Genomic DNA, 21,081 nt, shown 5'->3' on the forward strand with positions numbered 1-21,081 from the left:
GAATCCAGCAAAATACAATTCTAAAGTGTATTTCTTGAAGCTGTGGCATATCTTTAAGCTTTTTCCTACATACGGTATTATTGGGTTGGCCAAAAAGTTTGTTCTTTCCCCACTTAAGGTGGCTCTAGTAGCATTTAGTTGTCTTCAACTTCATTTGAAACAATTTTGTTAGATTGTATTGTGACAGCTGTCATGTCAGCCTGCATTAAAAAAGAGATCAAAATTGGTGAATTTCTGTGTGGTCACTTTAATTTTGAAGATGGAAGAAAATACGCAACATTTTCAGCATTTTATGCTTTATTATTTCAAGAAAGGTAAAAATGCAACTGAAAACACATAAAAAGATTTGTGCAGTGTGTGGAGAAGGTGCTGTGGCTGATTGAAATGTGTCAAAAGTGGTTTGTGAAGTTTTGTGCTGGACATTCCTTGCTGGACCGTGCTCCAAGGCTGGGTAGACCATTTGAAGTTAATAGCGATCAAATGGAGACATCAAGAAGAATCAACATTATACCATGTGGGGGATAGCCAACATGATCAAAATATCTAAACCAATGAAGTTATTGGTGAAAATGAAAAATGTGTCTTTTATGAAAAAAAACATACAGACTTTTTGATCAACCCAATACTAGTTTAGATTTGAAATAAGGGTAGAAAGAATAGGATAATTAGTCCATCCTCCCAGTTGATATCAGATGTAGAAATAATCCCTTTTGATAACACCTGATCATTATTGCCACTTGAAAACTTTCAGGATGGGGAAGTAGTCTCTCTCTCTATATAAAGGAGCTCATTTTAGTGTTAGTTAACTGATTGTCATTGTTTGTTTTGCTGTTGACTCACGGTAATTAAAAACCTCCAATTAAAAAAAAATATTTATTTTTAGAGCTGGGGGAAGGGAGGGAAGGAAACATCAATGTGTGGTTGCCTCTCACGTGCCCCCTACTGGGGACCTGGTTGGAAACCCAGGCATGTGCTCAGACCCCTTGATTCGCAGGCCAACACTCAAACCTACTGAGCCACATTAGCCTTGGCCAAAAAACCCTCCTAATTTTTATCCTGCCCTGTATTTTCTTGCCTTTCTTGTTCAGATTCAAGGATGGAGTCCATCATCTCAAAGTTCTCACTTTCACATAGCATCCTAGGTATGGATTCTTTATCCTGTGCCCTTCTGCCAGACATACATACAGTAAACGTAGTATGACTCTAGTTTCTAATGACATCAGCCTTCCAGAGCCCAAACACCTGAAAGTGATGGGAGTAAAGTAGAAAGGTGCCTTAGCTTGTAGGGTTGAGCAACTTATCTAGATTAGGTGAAAGAAATGGACTGGATGATATGCTCTTTTGACCTAGTTTTTAAGATCTTAAAGTATTTCTGTAAATGAAGAAACAGACTCAAATGAGTCTTGAATTCCCAAGATCACCCAGTTAACAGTCCAAGGATAATGGACACCCGAACCCCAAGTTATGTTGCTAATTTAAGATTCTGGAGTCACATTCCAGACCTAAACAATTTCTGGGGTTGGGTAGAGGAGTGGAGCAAGCTCCTTGGATGCTTATTTAGCATTCCTAACTTTCAGAACTGATGATCTTTGCCTCTACAAGTATTTTGAGCACCTTTTAGTTACAATGCATGTTTGGACAACAGATGAGTAACTATACATGTAAAGAGAATGCTAATGCAAGGTAGAAGGCAATAGTGAACTATGGCTTTATAGGAGGCCGATGCCTTATCTGTTAGGCCACTGGGGCTTCTGAACTATGGCTTTTTAAATGGAAGGGAGAGCACACTTGGCTAAGAGGAGATAAATGAAGACCTGAAGGATTAGACAGCACTTACAATGACTGGTAGATAAGTTAAATTTTTTACTTTTAGTTTTTATTATATATACTTAGTGCAGTATTCATTTCTCATTTAATAAGGCTGTTCACAACTAAAAAAGCAATTTGAACAACTCAGCATCATTATACTTCACATGAAAAACCATTACATGCTGTATCAATTTCTTTTAAAATTTCATTTGGGGAGGCATACAATTATAGGTACTCTGTCAATTTAAGACATAATAACAATGCTTAAGAAAGATGAGCATAATATGAAATTACATTAGAATTTTTGATTTCAAGGCTATTTCAACCACTTATTTACCCTCTATGTCGATATTCACATGAAACAACAGTATACTATTTATAAATGATCTAAATGCAAACCAGAGTGAAATGCTAGGCCTTAGTTAAATATTGTAGTATTTTAAAAGTTTAATTAAAAACCAATGATAAAAAGCTGTTGATTTATAAACAGCTTACTCAGTTTTAACAAATCTTAATTTGGAAATTGAATACTGACATTAAAAAAACCATGAAGCAAATAATACATCCTTAGAAATATTGAAGAACTTAGTCCTTGCTTACAAATTTTGTTTTTGGTTAATACACGTAACATGTTTCTTAAATCTCTCCACTTTGTGTCTATAAAAATAAAATTGTCCTCAGTATCCCTAAATTCTCTCTTTTCCAAATAAGGCTATTGTTACATTTGTTACATGGTAAAACATTATTGAATCACAGGTTTAATTTAACATCAGTGTCAAAGTATGTGCAGAAGATATAACAAATTCATTGTTAGGTAAGGAATTAGGGTACAGTATAGTAACTAGTCATTCTTTAGAGGTAGAATTCTTAATCACAGTTTTATAGAAAGATGCAGTAGTTTATATCTGTACTGTCTTATTAGTTATAGTAAGTATATTAGTTATTAGTAAGTTTGCTTCCCATTATAAGGTTAACAGTAGGGTGTATGGGAGGGCTCCTCAGAGGCAATGAATAACCTTATTGGTCCTTGTTTTGCAAGTGTTACAGGATGATTCTTGGACACTTAGTGCACTTACCAATGAAGGCAACTGATCATATATGGCATTTATCTCATTTTTTAAAAGCTACAAAGTAGGGAAATCTAAGTGTCTGTTCTCCCAAAAGCATAAAGAGGAAAATAAATCTCTTTCTGCACCACTCTGATTGTAAATTACAAATGAAACCATTCTCTCTGGCTATTAATTATTGCTTAAGAATTCCAGCAGTACTGACCTACAGAGGGGTTCTATACTTGAATTTAAAAGTTGATTGTTTTTAATCATATTTGTCATAAACAATGTTACAAGTAGCTATACACTAAAAATTCTATTCCATTTATGATGTAGCTGAATTACTAGTATCTGAGTAATACTCCACAGACTGTAGTAAGCTAGGATGGCACAGACTTTATTTACATAGTTACTAACACGTAGTATTCAAATTTAGGATTCTGTGGGTTTCTAATCTCACTTGAATGTCAATAAAATGATCAGAAGTTATTTTATGAAAGTTATAATAAAAATTGTAATAAATATGTATACCCAGTGCTAAACTACAGTAGGCCTTATATTTCATAAAATATACCTGAATATGGTACTTAGATAATTGAAAACAATAAAACAGTTGTAAAAAAGTAAAACTCATAGCCAGGTAATGTTTCTTCTAGTTAACTGGAAATTATGATTTGTATTAGGATTGGATCATTATGTGAGCAAATAAGATTAGAGATACTTAATTAAATCCCTTTCTAACTGATTTTATTAGTTCTTTTTTACTGACTTTGAGAACTCAGAAAAGGAGATATTTATTTATGTTAGGCCCAGATTCTTTTAGCAATATTTTCTTCACAACTGCTGGTAATAATGTATCGAACTCAATAATCATGTTAAAATTTACATTAACACTTCTTGACAAAAAAAACCCACAAAATTATTTCCCTCATTTAATTTTAAATTTCCATACCTGAGACCAGGGGTGTAAGCTCATTTTCACTGGGGGCCATATCAGCCTCATGGTTGCCTTCAAAGGGCTGAAATAATTTTAAGACTGTACAAATGTAACTACTCCTTAACTGTTAAGGAGTTGAAATTACATTCGGCCCTTTGAAGGTAACCACAAGGCTGATGTGGCCCCCGGTGAAAATGAGTGAGACACCCCTGCCCTAGACAGAATGAATGTATCCTTAAGGAAACTGAGCAACCTATAGCTGTTTTACTTCAAAGAGATAATTTGTCCTAATTTTAGTAAGTATGACTTAGCATTTTTAAGAATTACAATATCAGCTTTTGGGAATGTAAGACAAGTATATAAAACTAAAACTTTTGTTAGCATTTTAAGTTGAAATATAGTTGGTTATAAAAGTCTCACGAATCTGTTTTTCACAGCTATGCTTCTCCTTACATTAGAGATGCATCTGTAAAAAACAGAAAAGTCGGGTCTTTGTCTTCTAAAGATATATTCAATCCATGATTAAGTAATTCTCACATGACTTATAACTTAACATATTGAAAACTTCTACAATTAATTTGTAATTGCCACATTTACAAAGAAACTTCTGGGTAAGGGAATCTTTTAAAAAACATTGTTTGGTGTTGCATTTAAGCCCAAAGTTCATTTATTTAAATCACCCATGACACATTTGTAAAAAATTATTTACACTTAGGAAAATTCAATTATTAATATGGCTTAATTATACCTATATTCTGTAAAATTTTGTTACACACTTAAGTACTACTGGAGCAATAAGATTACTTGCACAGAAAAAAGTGAAGACTTTCACATTAAAATTATAATTGTTTCACACTTATGGTAGTAACTGAAAATATTTTGGAAAATACTATTAATGGTCTTGACTGTAACAGTTTATTGCATTTTTTGTCTCTCTTTTTCAGTATTAGGTACTCTGATTTGGAGTTTTAAGTTCTGCTTTTCCTTTTGTCTTCAAATAGACTCTTCAGCATATAAACTTGAATGGCTGACACCACCACCATAACCGCTAAATTAACCATAGACCAGAAATTGACTCTATCAAAGTTGCTTTCTTGTATATTTCGATCACGAGCTTCAAATGCTCTAAGCAGAGTTTGGATATGACCACTTTTGCTTAGTCTGGACTTGATACTGTTGATGGATTCCTGGAGATAAAGAAAACAGTTTTACTATAAAAGAATAATCGGTAATTTTAATTTAATTTTAAAATGTGTTTCACAACACCCTGATATTCATAATTTTATATCTAAACACAGTGTTGTTTGTTTTTTTTAAAGATTTTATTTATTCATTTCTAGAGAGGGAGGGGGAGAGAGGGAGAGAAACATTAATGTGCAGTTGCTGGGGGTCATGGCCTGCAACCCAGGCATGTACCCTGACTGGGAATTGAACCTGTGATGCTTTGGTTCGCAGCCCGCGCTCAATCCACTGAGCTACACCAGCCAGGGTGTTTTTTAAAAAAGATTTTATTTATTTATTTTTTAGAGGAAAGGGAAGGAGAAAAAGAGAGAGAGAGAAACATCAATGTGTAGTTGCTCCTTATGTGCCCCCAACTGGGGACCTGGACCACAACCCAGGCATGTGCTCTGACTGGGAATCGAACCAGCAACCCTTTGGTTTGCACGCCCATGCTCGCTCAATCCACTAAACTACATCAGCTAGGGCTAGATACAATGTTAATTAAGGGACAGATGCTACTTAGATTACCTAAAGCTCTTCTTCTGTAAGTTTATGTAATAGTTTTGATACTTTATTGTTTACAAAATTATTTAACAAAGGAGCAAAGCTACTGTGAATTGAAAATAAATAGTATGATGCCCTGGCTGGTGTAGCTCAGTGGATTGAGCGCGGGCTGCGAACCAAAGTGTCGCAGGTTCGATTCCCAGTCAGGGTACATGCCTGGGTTGCAGGCCATGACCCCCAGCAACCTCACATTGATGTCTCTGTCTCTCTGTCTCTCTCTCTCCCCCTTCCCTCTCTATAAATAAATAAAATCTTAAAAAAAAGAAAATAAATAGTATGAAAATATATTCCAATGGCATAATGCCAGGAATTTTATATACATTATTTCTTTTTTAGCCCTCACAACCATAAGGAAGTTTTAAAAAACTGAACTGATAAGTTTTTAGATATTTACTTCTATATAATGCATTGTATGTTAATATTTTTCCCTTTAATGTTAGTCTGGTCCAAATTAGTATTTAGCAAAACACCCAATGTTTTTGTCTCACAAAGCAGTAAAATTAGAAAATTCTTCAATTTGCCCTGGCTGGTGTAGCTCAGTGGACTGAGCACAGGCCTGTGAACCAAAGGGTCGTAGGTTCTATTCCCAGTCAGGTCACATGCCTGAGTTGCAAGCCAGGTCCCCATTTGTGGGCACACGAGATGCAACCATACACTGATATTTCTCTCCTTCTCTTTCTCCTTGCTTTCCCCTCTCTCTAAAAATAAATGAAATAAAAAAATACTTCAATTTTACATGTGCATTCTATACATACAAAAGTATACCGTATTTTTAATAAAAACATATTCCAGCCCTGGCTGGTGTGGTTCAGTGGACTGAATGCCAGTCTGCAAACCCAAGGGTTGCTGGTTCGATTTCCAGTCAGGGCACGTGCCTGAGTTTTGGGTCAGGTCCCCAGTTGCAGGCATGTGAGGGGCAACCACACGCTGATGTTTCTCTCCCTCTCTCCCTCCCCCCTCTAAATCAAGAAATGAATAAACAAACAAACAAACAAACAAACCTTCTTAAAAAATAAAAAGAAAAACATTCCAACATCACATTCATTAAACAAACTTACCAGGATGCATTCTAAGTTATGTATCTTCTAAAAAAGCTATTTTATAGGAGGGACATGGTCAGAAATCATTTGAAAACTAACTACAGATTATATGAACATAAGATAAAATTAAGTTGAGATTTGAAATGATGTCAAAGTATTTATGGCAAAAATAAGAATTCAAGAAAAATTTTTTTGGAGAATCACTTTGCTTAAAAATCCTCATTTAAGCAAGAAATATACTCAAAATTTCAGACTGCTGTGTTAATTTTACAAAACCTCAAAATGTAATATTTATCATGATATTTGTAAAGGAATACAGATATTTTCCAGAAAAATAAGGGGGCTCAGCTCCTCAAAGAGAATGTATAATTCTTTTTAATGGCATAATGATAATAATCATGCATAAAATTATTTGTTCCAGTTTGCTATTATGATACAAAATTTGGGGGAAGTAAATGTGAACAAGTTCCTGAAAGACACTTTTTTTTCCTTAAAAAGAGATTTGTAAGTATTTTAAGCCATATTTAAACCTGAACTTTCTAGTCATTTTATTTAACTATGTGAATAAAGTCAATCTCTTGAGAATGTAGTGAAGCACTAGTAAGATTTATAATTACTTGTATCTTGTTCCTGCTGGCAAGATAAATTTTAAATGGAATAATATAGATATATGATTGAGATTTTTAAAATGGGTGTGAAGAACCCTGGCTGGTGTGGCTCAGTGGGTTAAGCACTGGCCTGCAAATGAAATATTGCCAGTTTGATTCCCGGTCAGGGCACATGCCTGGGTTGCAGGGCCAGGTCCTTGGCAGCGGGCATGCAAGAGGCAACTGATCCATGTTTCTCTCTCACACATAGATGTTTCTCTCCCTCTTTTTCTCTTGCTTTAAAAATAAGCAAATAAAAATGGGTGTGAAGAAGACTGGATTATAGCGAAAGTATAGATACATCATTTCCATTTTAATTTAAGCCAGTTCCTTATCTAAAAAATGGAATGGAAGGGGAAAGAAAGACTGGAACTAGACTAATAATAAATAAGTCATGTTCTGGCTCTAAACTTCAGCTAAGTTTAATGCACATATGAAATCAGGGTGAGATCCAAAACTGTCACGGTAAAAATTCATGCCAGTCAAATTTAATACTTTTTTTCCCTTTTTAATTTTTATTTTTTTATTATTTTTTAAATATATTTTATTGATTATGCTATTACAGTTGTCCCACTTCCCCCCTTCTCTCCCCTCCACCCTGTACCCCCCTCCCACCCACATTTCCCCCTTTAGTTCATGTCCATGTGTCATACTTATGAGTTCTTTAATTTCTACATTTCCCGTACTATTCTTGCCCTCCCCCTATCTATTTTCAACCTACATTCTATGCTACTTATTCTCTATACCTTTTCCCCCTCTCTCCTCCTCCCACCCTCCTGCTGCTAACCCTCCAGGTGCCCTCCATTACTGTGGTTCTGTTCCTGTTCTAATTGTTTACTTCATTTCTTTTGGTTTTGCTTTAGGTGTGGTTGTTAATATTTGTGAGTTTGCTGTCCTTTTACTATACATGTCTTTTCTTTATCTTCTTTTCTTAGATAAGTCCCTTTAGCATTTCATAAAATAAGGGCTTGGTGATGATGAACTCCTTTAACTTGACCTTATCTGAGAAGCACTTTATCTGCCCTTCCATTCTAAATGAGAGCTTTGCTGGATAGAGCAATCTGGGATGTAGGTCCTTGTCTTTCATGACTTGGAATATTTCTTTCCAGCCCCTTCTTGCCTGTAAGGTCTCTTTGGAGAAATCAGCTGACAGTCTGATGGGAACTCCTTTGTAGGTGACTGTCCCCTTACCTCTTGCTGCTTCTAGGATTCTCTCCTTCGTTTTTACCTTGGCTAATGTAATTATGATGTGCCTTGGTGTGTTTCTTCTTGGGTCCAACTTCTTTGGGGCTCTCTGAGCTTCTTGGATTTCTTGGAAGACTGTTCCCTTTGCCAGATTGGGGAAGTTCTCCTTTATTATTTGTTCAAATACGTGCTCAATCTGTTGCTTTTCCCCTTCCGATTCTGGTACCCCTATAATTCGGATGTTGGAACGTTTAAAGGTGTCTTGGATGCTCTTAATCTTTTCCTCAATTTTTTGAATTCTTATTTCATCATGCTTTCCTGCTTGGTTGATTGTATCTTCCTTCTGGTCCACTGTATTGTTTTGAGATTCATATTCCTTCCTTTCACTATTGGCTCTCCTCCGCGTGTCTTCCTGCATCTGTTTTATGGTAATCTGCATTCTTTCATCTAAATTTCGTCCAAAATCCACCAGTTCCGTGAGCTTTCTGATCACCAGTGTTTTGAACTGCGCATCTGATAGATTGGCTAATTCTTGGTCGCTCAAAAGGATGAGTCCTGGGGGACTGATCTGCTCTGTTGAAAACATATTTTTTTTTCCCCTGTCTCTCCTTTTTTTTTTTCGGTCTGTTTGCTCAAGTTACGGTGGGGGGGCGGAACCTTAGGTGCTCACCGGGGCTGGGCACCCCAGTCGCTAGATTGTGACGTTATACGTGGGGGTGGGGCGGGAGCGGGGCGGGAGACAACAATGGCAGTAGTTCCGTTCCCCTGGACTCAGACCCTTGTCTGGGCTTCCGGGCCGCGAGTTCTGCCCTGGTCCACAATTGCTACCCCTCTGGGTCTGCCAGCCGCAGCTTGCGTACTCAGGGATCACTGCTGCCTTCTTGCGCCCCTGGATGGCTTTTGCGCCGATTTCGCGCCAAACCTTCCCCCGACCTCCGAGCGCCGCCGACCCGAGCCAGCCCCGCGCCGCCGGCTCGTCTTCTCCTACCAGTCCGGATGAACGCGACTACTTCAACTTCTTGGCTGCCCGACTTCCAATCAGGTAAATCTTCTGCCGGATCTGGGTGTTATTCTGATAGTAAATTATTGTTGTAAATTATTGGTTTTCTAATCTTGGTTGTACGAGGAGGTACGGTGCATCCACCTATTCCTCCATCTTGCCGGAAGTCCACCCAAATTTAATACTTTCAGTTTGTGTTCACAGTAACATCAGTGGAAAAGGGAAGAAAACTGACATTTGTTTTGCACCAGACACTGCTTAAAGCACTTATACACATGGTGTATCACATTTCATCCTCACACTCGTGAGGTGTTGTCCCCATTTTGCAGGTAGGAAACCCAGGCTCAGAGAGCTCAGTCATCAAGGAATTATGCATATAATAGGACCATTTAATATTCCAACTTAAGCTAACTGATTCATGTCTCTTCTGTTATAATTTGTTCCTTTCCTAAGAAACTTGATATGACCAAAATATCACATTATAAAAAGAAAGTTCAGGTGATAAGAATATAGAGGTTATACCATTTCAAACTTGCAATAACAATGTCATTTCTCTTGTAGAAATTTCTATGATAAAGTTTTACATGCTATTTACATATATCACTGAGTAAATTCCTTTTTAAAAAAAACGTTTTACTTAATTATTTTTAGAGACAGGGGAAGGGAGGGAGATAGGGAGAGAAACACTGATGTCAGAGAGAAACATTGATCCGTTGCTTCTCATATGTGCCCTGGCCCCAGGAACAGAAGCGGCAACCCAGGTACCTGACTGGGAATGGAACCGGTGACCTTTGATTACATCTAGCTGTGGCTTAAGGGTTATAACCCTTTCCTCTATTGTTGGCAGTACTATTAAATGCAAATAGGTTCTTATACATGTACATTTCATATGCATGTTTATAATAAATGAAGCATAAAGCAATTCAAGCAAAGAAGCCATATCTGAAGTTTTTACTCCTGAGTGTAATGCTAGTTTCTGATAACTGTTAGCTTTGGTCTGAGTAATGAAAACAGTGTTCCCAAATTAATCAAATAATGTGAAATCTCATGTTATAAAAACTATGGGGAAAAATGCCTGTACATCTTAAGTTTTTACAAACTACTCAGGATTATTCTATGTGCAAGTAAGTATACTATACATCATTACATTCTTCTACTAGTGAACATTCTAAGGGAGTTTTGTAGTTAAGAACCTGTATTCAATTTGTACAATTCTAGTTCTCCCTCTCTCTGGTTATATGACAGAAACATCACCTAATCTACCAAAGATAACAATTTCCTCAGTGGAAAGATGGAGGTAATCCTGACAGAGTTAAGGAAGGACTACATGAGATAGTGCAACTGAAATACTTAGCTCGGTACCTGTCGCATAGTAAGGCCACTGGATATTAATAATTTTTATTCTATTAAAAGACCATACTGACCAAGATATCTTCCAGTTTCATATCCAACATGTCTGTGCCAGTAATATATTTCTTCCAGTCCTCTTGTTCTTGCTCCTGTTCTCCCATATTATCCAGGATTAATTCAAAGAAAATCACCTTCTCGGAAATGGTGCTGAATGTATTATCAAAGCAGAACATGTAGTCACCAACTTCAGTCTCTACCCTGTATTTAAAAAAGTACATCTTCAGTTATTTGTACTTACATTTTAGATTAAAAAAAAAAAAACCCTACACATAGAAGCAGTAATGGTTTGTAATAATTGGGCAGCTTACTGATAGACTTCCTTAGTATTCAAAGATAATTTATAATTCCTTGGGAAAGAAGCAACCCGAAAATATACAGGTGTGGGCAAAAATAGGGTTACAGTTATAATACAAAATGTAAAATAAATAATAATGCAATAATAAACTGTTTCATGTACTCACAACTGTAAATCTACCTTTGCCCACCCTTGTACATTCAGGTACTTGAAATCTACATGTGCTTGGCATTATGGTAAATGTTCTTGACCTAATTTTTGGAAAATAATAGAATTAAAAATCTAGATACATGATACCTCACAATGAATTTCTTTTTCTTTTTTTAAAGATTTTATTTATTTATTTTTAGAGAGGGAAGGGAGGGAGAAAGAGAGAGAGAAACATCAATGTGCGGTTGCTGGGGGCCATAGCCTGCAACCCAGGCATGTGCCCTGACTGGGAATCGAACCTGTGATGCTTTGGTTCGCAGTCCTCGCTCAATCCACTGAGCTACGCCAGCCAGAGCGAAAATGTCAAGATTTATATGTTATAAAAAGTAATTTATCACGAGTTCAATTCATATAGAAATATGACTAGAAACCTCCCCTTCAATTGAGATTAATCTGTAAAGTGAGTTTTGTTTTCAAAAGCAGTGATGTATTTAAATGCTTTCTTTCCTACCAATTAAGTGCATTTTTGGAATATAGTTAGGGTAATAGTAATTCAGTTGTTTAGAAAAATACATTACATGTAACTCCTCATTACAGGCAGTGCTAGACAAATAGATATTATTTAAACTATTTAAGGCTGTATTTGGAGAAATTTTTACTAACCCTGACTTCTAGAAGGGCAGTATTTGTTTTAAAATTTTAACTTAGGAAAAAAGATTTCAATGTCATAAATGATGTTTTAGTTGCCTTTAAAAAGTTAATATAGCTAAAGATACAATTTTTGTTATAATCTAATTTTGACAAAAATGATTTGTAAATATGGTATAGTGATTAATATTGAGTTGGACTGCCTAGGTTTCAATGATCACTAGCTGTGGGATCTTCCATCAGTTTACCAAACAGCTCTAGGCCTCACTTTCCTCATTGGTAAAATGATGATAATATCATGTACTTCAAAGGACTATGATAAAGAATGAAACATACAAGTTCATGTACAGTGCTTAGAACAGTGTCTGGGCACATCAAAAAAAGAACTCAGTAAATGTGAACTCTTATAAACTAATTTTTATCTCCTAATGTTTTAATGAGAGGTAATTCTATGCACTAAAGCAGTAAAATACTTTTTCCCTCTAAGAGTCAGTATCACTAAAGGAAAGCAGAAAATTGGAGAACAACAAAAACTAACGAATTCTACACATTTTTTATATTCAGAAATTTAAAGATAAACTACATTTTTAGTTCTTGTTCATATATCTATCAAAGAGAAAGTATACTGTCTTTTGTTGTGTATAATGCGTACTTTTTTTGCCCAAATTTTTGAGGGAAAAATAAGGATGCGCATTATCCATGAGCAATACTAATTTCGTATCTATATAAATGTTTTAAATTCTTTTATTTATGCTTATGTGTTAAAACTGTAACTCTAGAAAGCAGTTAACAATATACGTTTGCAAAATAAAACCCCAGAATATGATTAATCAGTTTTGTTCCTAAATATAAGTAAATAAATAAATAATTGAATTAAAAGTTACAATGAAATATTTTTTTCCTGAAAGTTTTGGCCAAAAACACATTAGCGTGCATTATACAGAGCAAAATATGGTTGTTAATCCCAATATATCAATCTAAATTGACTTTTTAAATTACTATTTCTCACCCTGGCTGGTGTGGTTAGTGGATTGAGCACTGGCCTGTGAACCGAAAGGTTGCCGGCACAATTCCTAGTCAGGGCACAAGCCTGGTTGCAGGCCAGGTCTCGGGTTGGGGTCATGCGAGAAGCAACTGATTGATGTACATCAATGCATTTCTCAGAAATCGCTGTTTCTTTCCCTCTCTCTCTCCCTCCCTTACCCCCTTCCTAAAAGTAAATAAAATATTTTTAAAAAGTAAATAAATGACAATTTCCCTATTTTATATATTAATCATTTATGCTAATATTTTTTTCTGAGCTCTACATAGCTAAAATGCCTTTTTACAAAGCACTCTGAAATTAATACCTTAAATTATGATGGAGATATTTTTCCCCTCATTCATTCATACATGTATTCAGTTTTTATTATCAATTACATGCCAGGTACTTTCATTACCAAAGACCAATAATTGTAATAATAGCTAGTACTTACACAGTGCTATGTGCCAGAGATGTTCTAAGCATCATATGGTAGAAAGTAAGAACTTTGGTCCATCCTGCCTCCTCTTAATAAATGTATATCCCTGCAGACTTATTTAACTTCTCTGAGCTTCCTTGTCTGTAAAGATTCCTTGTCTGTAAAATGGGAATTAGGGAATCAAAGAATCTTTCTCACAGTGGATTGGAATAATTAATTTAGAAGCATATAAAATGCAAAGCCTTAGGAAAAAATTCCACTCAAAATAAGTCACAAAATTTTCTCTTTTGGTATAATGTCTAGCACTAAATAAACAGTTGTTACAATATTTATTATTATAACCTCACAACTGAGAGAAGAGCACAGTTCTGAGGATGCCATAGCTGAATAAGATAGGAGATAATTCTAATTCTGCTTTTCTTGATGGGCAAACTGACCATATCCGAGGAACTGTTTTGGTTTCTCTGGTACTACACTTTAAGAGCAGCTTAGAGCATCTTCCAATGAAGGTAAAAGAATTCATAGTCTTGTCATACAAAAAAAATGGTGGAGGGAATGAAGAATGATTCACTTGGTACAAAGATAACTTGAAGGGAACATGGTATCTGTCTTCAAATATTTGAAGAGTTATCCCATGAAGAAAAGCAAGGAAAGCCATACTAATGGGCAGAAACTTCAGGAAGATACATTAAAAAAAATGCAAAGCCTAGTTTATGGCAAATATTAGATACTCTGTATTCATTCTTCCTGTAAACTCAAAGAGTTTTGTTTTAAAAACAATACTGAGTAACAAAAATGCTAAAGTAAAATACTAGAAAGGAACACTGAAACATCAGTGACAGATTTTTAAAAAAGGAAATAAGAAGCAAATATATGGTGTGTTGTCAAATTTAAACTGAAAGTGTTATAACAAGTATCTTTTTATATGGTTTTCTATGGTCAGATTTTTTACTTTTGGGTCTTCTATTGGTGTAAAAAAAGTGAGGTCTGAGTAAAAAAACAATTTTTACATATACACACACAAATGTATTTTACTGTTGTTTTAAGGAAGAAAAGAATGGCCAAGATGATAGCAAGCAGCTCAAGAAACTTTTAGGATACACACCCGGAACGGTAACTTAAAGTTAGAACAGAAAGCCTGCACTAGCCAGAAAGGCAGGTTAAAATTGCCAAAATAGATTGAATGCAATACCTAGGGAACACTCATCTATTTAACCAGAGCAAGGAAAAAGTTTAGTCAGGATCAACACAAAATGCCTAAGCAAAAAGAAAAAGGTCAATGGAAAATACTGTAGCTTTTAAGGCAGATTACTATCAAGGACTGTTTAAAATGTTCGTATAGAATTTAAATTTAGTATCAAATGTGCTATATAGTATCAAAATGTGCTAAATTGATATTTAGTACCAAATGTGGTAAATTTCCCTGCCCTGCAGAGAGCCCACTGGTATTATTTAGCCCAGAGAATCAACTAAGAGATTACTTACGTGTGAACTCCATCTGATTTTCTTTGCTCAAAAACTAAGGTTCTTCCTTCTGGAGAAACAAGATGGAAATCAATATCTAATCCTGCTCCATCTAAAACCTGTAGAATAGTTCAGAAGAGAAGAACATATATTATAAAGTAGATGATTACAAAATGTCTTTATAAACCTAGAGGGGAAAGAAAGCCAATAGACTCATTAGGGCTAGAAAGAAGCAGAAAGATCATCCAGTTCAATTCCAGTAATTTTTGGAACTGGTCCCTTTCTTACCAATTCCTGTTGGCTATCACGGAAATTTAGACCTTATAGGTACTGTAACGGTGCAGCCAAGAGGGGAGCCCCAAATAGGGATTTGTGATGGGGTCCAGAAGAGCTTGGAGATAATTGGCTCCACACCACAGGGCCATACCTGCCCAGAATTCGGGCAGCTGTGGACAATTGTGAGAGGAGCCGAAACAGGGCTGCAGAGGAAGATTAGCGCTGGGAATTAAACAGAGGCACAGCAGCCATTAGGCGTCTCTCTTTTTGGGACCACGTGTCTGTTTAGGACCACACGGCTTTGGTGTCTTGGTTGGGACCATGAGGCTTGGGTGAGAGTCAGGACTGAGGCTTTGGAAGTGCTCCCTTTTGCCACGTGGAGGGTGCTGGGAGGACTGTGTGCATTTGTGGGGAACTTTAGTTTGTGTTATTTCAAATGAGTAATAAATTCCTTTTCACGAATCTCGGGCATTGAGAGATGTCTTTCCTCTGGCAGCGGACATAACGAACCTGGGGATTCCTTTCAAGTAATAATATGTTGCCTTGGCTGCCCTTGGCACCCCCCCCCCTTTTGCACTGTAACAGTACTAATGAAATAATCTTCCTAAAAGCAGTGCCTTCACTGACAATCCTGTAGAGTAAAAAGAGATAGAAGAGAGTTCAAATCTAGGACCTTTTACTTAGGCAATTTAGGGTATGCTATGTAACTTTTCTGAGTTTGTTTTTTCTTCAATACAGTAAGAATAAGAATTAGCTATTTCTTAGCCTAGAATTCAAGACCTCCATGATCTGATTCCAACCGACTTCTTCAACAGATTTATCTATTGCTCCCAATATGAACCATATATTCAAGGTAGGCTGTTTACTTACTGGCCAATGAACATTATTTGTTCCTTTACAATCCCCAAATTGACCTCTTGCTGCTGCTGAGGCTGCTGCTGAGAAGATAGCCGCTCACAGTTACAGTTTATGCCATACACGGTTGGTTATTTATTTATTTATTTACTTACTTACTTAAGATCCTCACCTGAGGATATGTTTATTGATTTGAGAGAGAAACATCGATCAGTTGCCTCCCATACATGCTCTGACTGGGGATTGAATCCACAACCCAGGTATGCGCCCTGACCGAGATCAAGCCAGCAACTGAACTGTTTTGGTCTACAGGATCATGCTCCAACTAACTGAGACACCCAGCCAGAGCCATACATTGTCTTTTAAGTGCTTTATGTGGATTAATTTATTCCTCACGACTCTAAAAGGTAGGTCCTATTATTCTCATTTTAATAAAAAGTAAAAACTGAGGTTCAAAGAAGTTATTTTCCTGAGGCAATACAGCAAATAAGTGGCACAGCCACAATACGAACTCAGCAATCTCTCTCCAGTGGCTACTCTTTTTCTTATATAACACTCCATTTTATTTTTCTTGGTGGCTTTAATGGGATAATATAAAAGATTACCTACTCCTGCTCTCTACTTATTAATCAAAAGAACCTGTTTCAAATGGCTAAATATACACAATTCTATCTCCTCTTTAAATCCCAATGAAATGAAGAAAACATAATACAAATAATCCATAACAATACTGGAAATCTCAAAAGCCTGTTAACAGACTTGAAGAGGAAGGAATTTCTAGAAGATAACTCCACTGAGCAAAGGCTATGTCTAGCTACAGGTATCTATTGATCTCAAAAGTCTCAATTAAATGTACATTACAAACAAATGTCATGTTAGCAGAATGAACATGGATGGAGACTAAAAATCAGAGAACTAGAAGGAGCCAAGGAATTCTCAGAACAAGATGAAAAAGTATAAATGAAAAAGTATGAGGAAAATAGTAAGACCCTTCATGAAGGACAGAGCTAAAGATTTGAAATTATCTAATAAGCAGTTCAAAAGGAGAAAAACAAGAAATGAAGGGAGGAAATCAAATAAGAATAAAAATTCCTGTTTCAAAAAATAAAATTCATTAGACTGAAGCAGAATAAAATATCTAAAAATCCTGTCATCTTTCTAAAAGTATTTAAAAAGAACAAACTAGAAACTAGTTAAGTCTTAGAGACTAGTAGAGAACTTACAAAACAAAAACAAAAAACCCCACCACCACCCCAAAATAAACAAAAACAAACAAGAATTGGGATTGGTGATAGAATTCTTACATATAAGATGGAAAAAACCCTACAATGGAGCCATGTCTTCAGTGTTCCCAAGTAAAAAATTATACAGTTTACTGAAGTGAAAGCAAAAAGTAAAGCCATTTTCATATTATTTGAGGACTCAAAACATTCTAAGAGAATTACTTAAGGCTATCCTCCAAAAAAAGGTATCCATTAAATCAGAAAACTATAACAAAACTAAGCAGATTTCAATAAAATTAAGTTTAAAAGATATTTTTGGTAGAGGCTATCAGGCTTAATGAAATTGTTAAAAATGGTCCTAAAGAATAGACATTAACTTAAAAATATATGAAATATATATTTAAAATACAAATTATTTCTTTTAAAAAGCACCATAATCCAAAACTAAACTTCTGGATGATTTTAATGGAATATGGTGGGCCAGTGCCACTCCCCCAGTCTGTATACTATGGTAACAGTGTTTCAATCCCTCAAAAGCTGTCTTGTCTTATTCCTCAGCGCCTGGTCACATAATGTTCTTTTGACCCATCACCTTGTTCTACTGACTCCCTTATGCCTAGTAAGCCTGATTCTTCTACAGATCTGAATTCTACTTCCTCTGGAATGTTTTCTCCCAATTCCTAGATGAAATCAAGTCCTCCCTTTAAATACTCTCATAGCTGTATACATTTACCTTCATAGCATGTGTTAGAGTTGTAATTTCATTTGTTTGTGTAGTAATTTAATTAACATCTGTCCCCATACAAGACTGTGTAAGAGTATGAACTATTCAAAGCACCTAGCAGAGTGCTTATACAAATTAAGCACTCAGTAAAGATTTAAATTTTAAAATGATCTATTTTATTCACAGAATATATATATTGACATTTAAAATTTTTGAGAATATAATGTAGGGCTCATCAATTATCCTGAAAGTGTCCTCTTAACACTGAAAAGTAAGAAATGGTTAAAATTTTCAGTTTGTCCAATGGCAATGTTTGGAACCTGGGTTCTCTGAAACTTTAAGCTACTGGTTTTTGTCTTAATTTTTAAAGTTAATGCCAAGTTAATCACAGAGCAGGAAAAGGCAGACAAAGGGCCAAAGATGATCTCTACCCTACACATTCCTCCAACATTGTCTAGGATTATAGACATTAAATGATTTCACTTTTCTTTTTTTTTAAATATTTTTTAAAATTTTATTTTAATCATTGACTTTTCTTATCAATTAAATTGTTTAGGGAGAATGAATGCTTTGGGGGAACAGCCCCTTTAAGAGTGACTAAATATACAAAGTATAAAGCTAAACCAAGCCAGCAATATAATACTAGCACTGTAAATGTAAAAAAAAAAATTAACATTCATTTAATATTTAGTATGTGTCAGAGACAGTTTATGGACACACTTATTAACTCATTTTTCCAAATCTCAGAGGTAATTATTGTTACCTCTATTTTATCACTGAAACACCAGTGCCCCCTATTATCTCTATTTTACAAATCAGAGGTTAAGTAACTTGTTCAAAATCACACAGGTAGTAATTGAGAGGATTTCAACCTAGTCATTTTATCTCTTGAGCAAGAAGTCTTAATCATAAGAGGTCAGTAGTTAAAATAGATTTCCTCCCTAATACCTGGGTAAATACTGAGGAATTTTTGAATAATACAAATTGCTTTCTTATGTGGACCATTCCACTAATTTCCCTGCCTCTAATTTTGACCTCCTTAAACCCACCTTCCACACTACCCAGTGATCTATCTGAAAAACACTTTTGACTGTTACCATACTGCTTAAATTTTCAATGGCTCTTGCACAGAATAAGTACGCAGCTACTTAATATGGTGCACAAGGCTAAGATAATAATGATCCATGATCAAGCCTCCTGATCTTTTTTCTTTTGCTCCCACTCAACTTTCCAGACTTAGTCTAATAAAAACTGAGCACTTGTAGTGTCCACTACATAGTGCCCACTGCCAAAACACTCCCACTATGCATCTTCAGACCCGTCTATTCATTTTGTTCCTTTTCCTGAAATGTCTTCCCTTCCTTGCATTCTTAACAAACATCTTTCTAGATTCAAATTTTTTATCCAGGAATCTTTTTTTGAAACCCTAGAAAAGTGGCCCTCCTCTATTAGCACTTAATCGTACTTTATTGACATTACTTGTTTATGAGCCAGTACCTCTTAGTATTTCAAGTACCCCTTGAAAACAGGGACTCTTTTTGTTTTTAACCCTACACCCCCATTACTGGCACATGGTACTTGTTCAATAAGAGAACTTTTGACCTAGACTGGAAGTTTAAAAATGTTGAGTTCTGGATTTGGTTTTGCTAACTATGTAACTTTAGATACACTCTATGCTTACCTTATAAATCTATAAATAATCTAATTCTAGTCCCTCTGGATGAAAATTCTACATAACTTTTTATTTTACTCTACATGTGACAGTACTTGTTACTGAAAAAGATCCCCTACAACTTAAAAAAAAATTGACCACTGATTATAAATTAAGTAACTTGTAAAAAGATTAAAAGATGAACCATACCAACACACTTCTTTTTGCAGTGCTACCTAGAGACATTGAAATTAGCTGTGTGGAACTAACAAGATTTCTTCCAAGAAATTACCCTCTATCAGGAGGACTACATTAAACTAAGGCAATCTCCTATATATATTATGCAGATACTAAAAAGAAGCCAATGATATAAAAACAAGGGCTTACAGTGCTGGGTGAAAGGTTACAATGTTTTCATATACAATTAGATCTTATTTGATTAAAGATGTAACAGATAAGGAACCGTACCATTCATTACATATACATCAATAACCCCTTTCACAATATTCCAAAATCGAATTTAGTGATAATCACATGGTCACGATTCAAAAACCCTTAATTGAAGCAATGACAGTTAAGATTTATAACACTGAGGTTGGGTGAAGGTGGTGGCGTGAATTGAACAAATAGCATCTCGTCCAATGATAAAGGGGAACGTGTGTCAGTCCTGTATTGTAAAATTCTCAGTATTGGAACATGAACTGGCTAGCAAAGCGATGGCAGAATTATGACACGCAGAAAAAACCCACAGACATTAGCAGCGCTGGCCTTTCTCCCACGGGAGGAAAGGGGAGAGGGCAAAGAGTCAATTTCACGTCTTGCTTAACTTGCCAGTTCCCTGCCCCACCAAGCCCAGCCTCGCGCGCCTGCGCGGAGCTGGCCGCTGCCGGCGCGGCCCTCACCTCTTCACCAGCCAGGCTGTGGATAAGAAGTTTCCAAACGGGTGAGAGGCGACAATGTGGTGCAGCGGAGCTAAGGAAAAGAGGCTGGGTACCTTCCACACTTACTTGGTACTCGATTTCCAGAGAGGCCTTCAGAGGCATGGGCTGGTAGAAACACTCCTTCCGGCCGGCCGGAATGGTAAACGTGAAGTCGCTGTCTAAGGAATGCGTGAAGCCAACCACTCCCGGCAGCAGCACTGTGGGCAGAGCGGCCAGCAGGAGCACCGGGAAGGGCAGCCTGGTCTTGCCGCCCATCCCTGCTCGGGCGCTCTCGGGATGTGGTGTTGGGAGGTGTGAGTGGTCCGCACGTAGGCGCCAAGTTTCCTCCAAGGACTCCTCGTGGTTGGCTGGTAAACCCAGAGGAAATTCCAGGAGGTGGCCGCGGCTGCAGACACTCCCAGAGAACGTGTTACGCCTGCCTCCCAAGTGTGAGAACTGAGGGTGGGGCCAGCAGTCCCTTTCCGCACCGTCCTAGGTCTCGCCTCCCCCAAGCCCCACGTGAGCAATGTAGTTCCGAGGGAGGCGGCTCAGA

General features: G+C 36.5%; 1 protein-coding gene across 1 annotated transcript; it reads right to left on the bottom strand.

Annotated features, from left to right (window-relative positions):
* Nucleotides 1-1,850: 1,850 nt before the first annotated feature.
* On the bottom strand, nt 1,851-21,039 carry TMED5 (transmembrane p24 trafficking protein 5). Its single transcript, XM_028511478.2, has 4 exons — nt 20,616-21,039; nt 14,901-14,998; nt 10,877-11,060; nt 1,851-4,982 (listed from the first exon to the last, which is right to left on the bottom strand). The coding sequence occupies exons 1-4, from the start codon at nt 20,802-20,804 to the stop codon at nt 4,764-4,766; spliced, it is 690 nt and encodes a 229-aa protein (XP_028367279.1). The 5' UTR covers nt 20,805-21,039; the 3' UTR covers nt 1,851-4,763.
* Nucleotides 21,040-21,081: the final 42 nt, after the last annotated feature.

Source organism: Phyllostomus discolor, chromosome 5, assembly GCF_004126475.2.
Source record: "Phyllostomus discolor isolate MPI-MPIP mPhyDis1 chromosome 5, mPhyDis1.pri.v3, whole genome shotgun sequence".
In the NCBI taxonomy this organism is placed as follows: Eukaryota; Metazoa; Chordata; class Mammalia; order Chiroptera; family Phyllostomidae; genus Phyllostomus; species Phyllostomus discolor.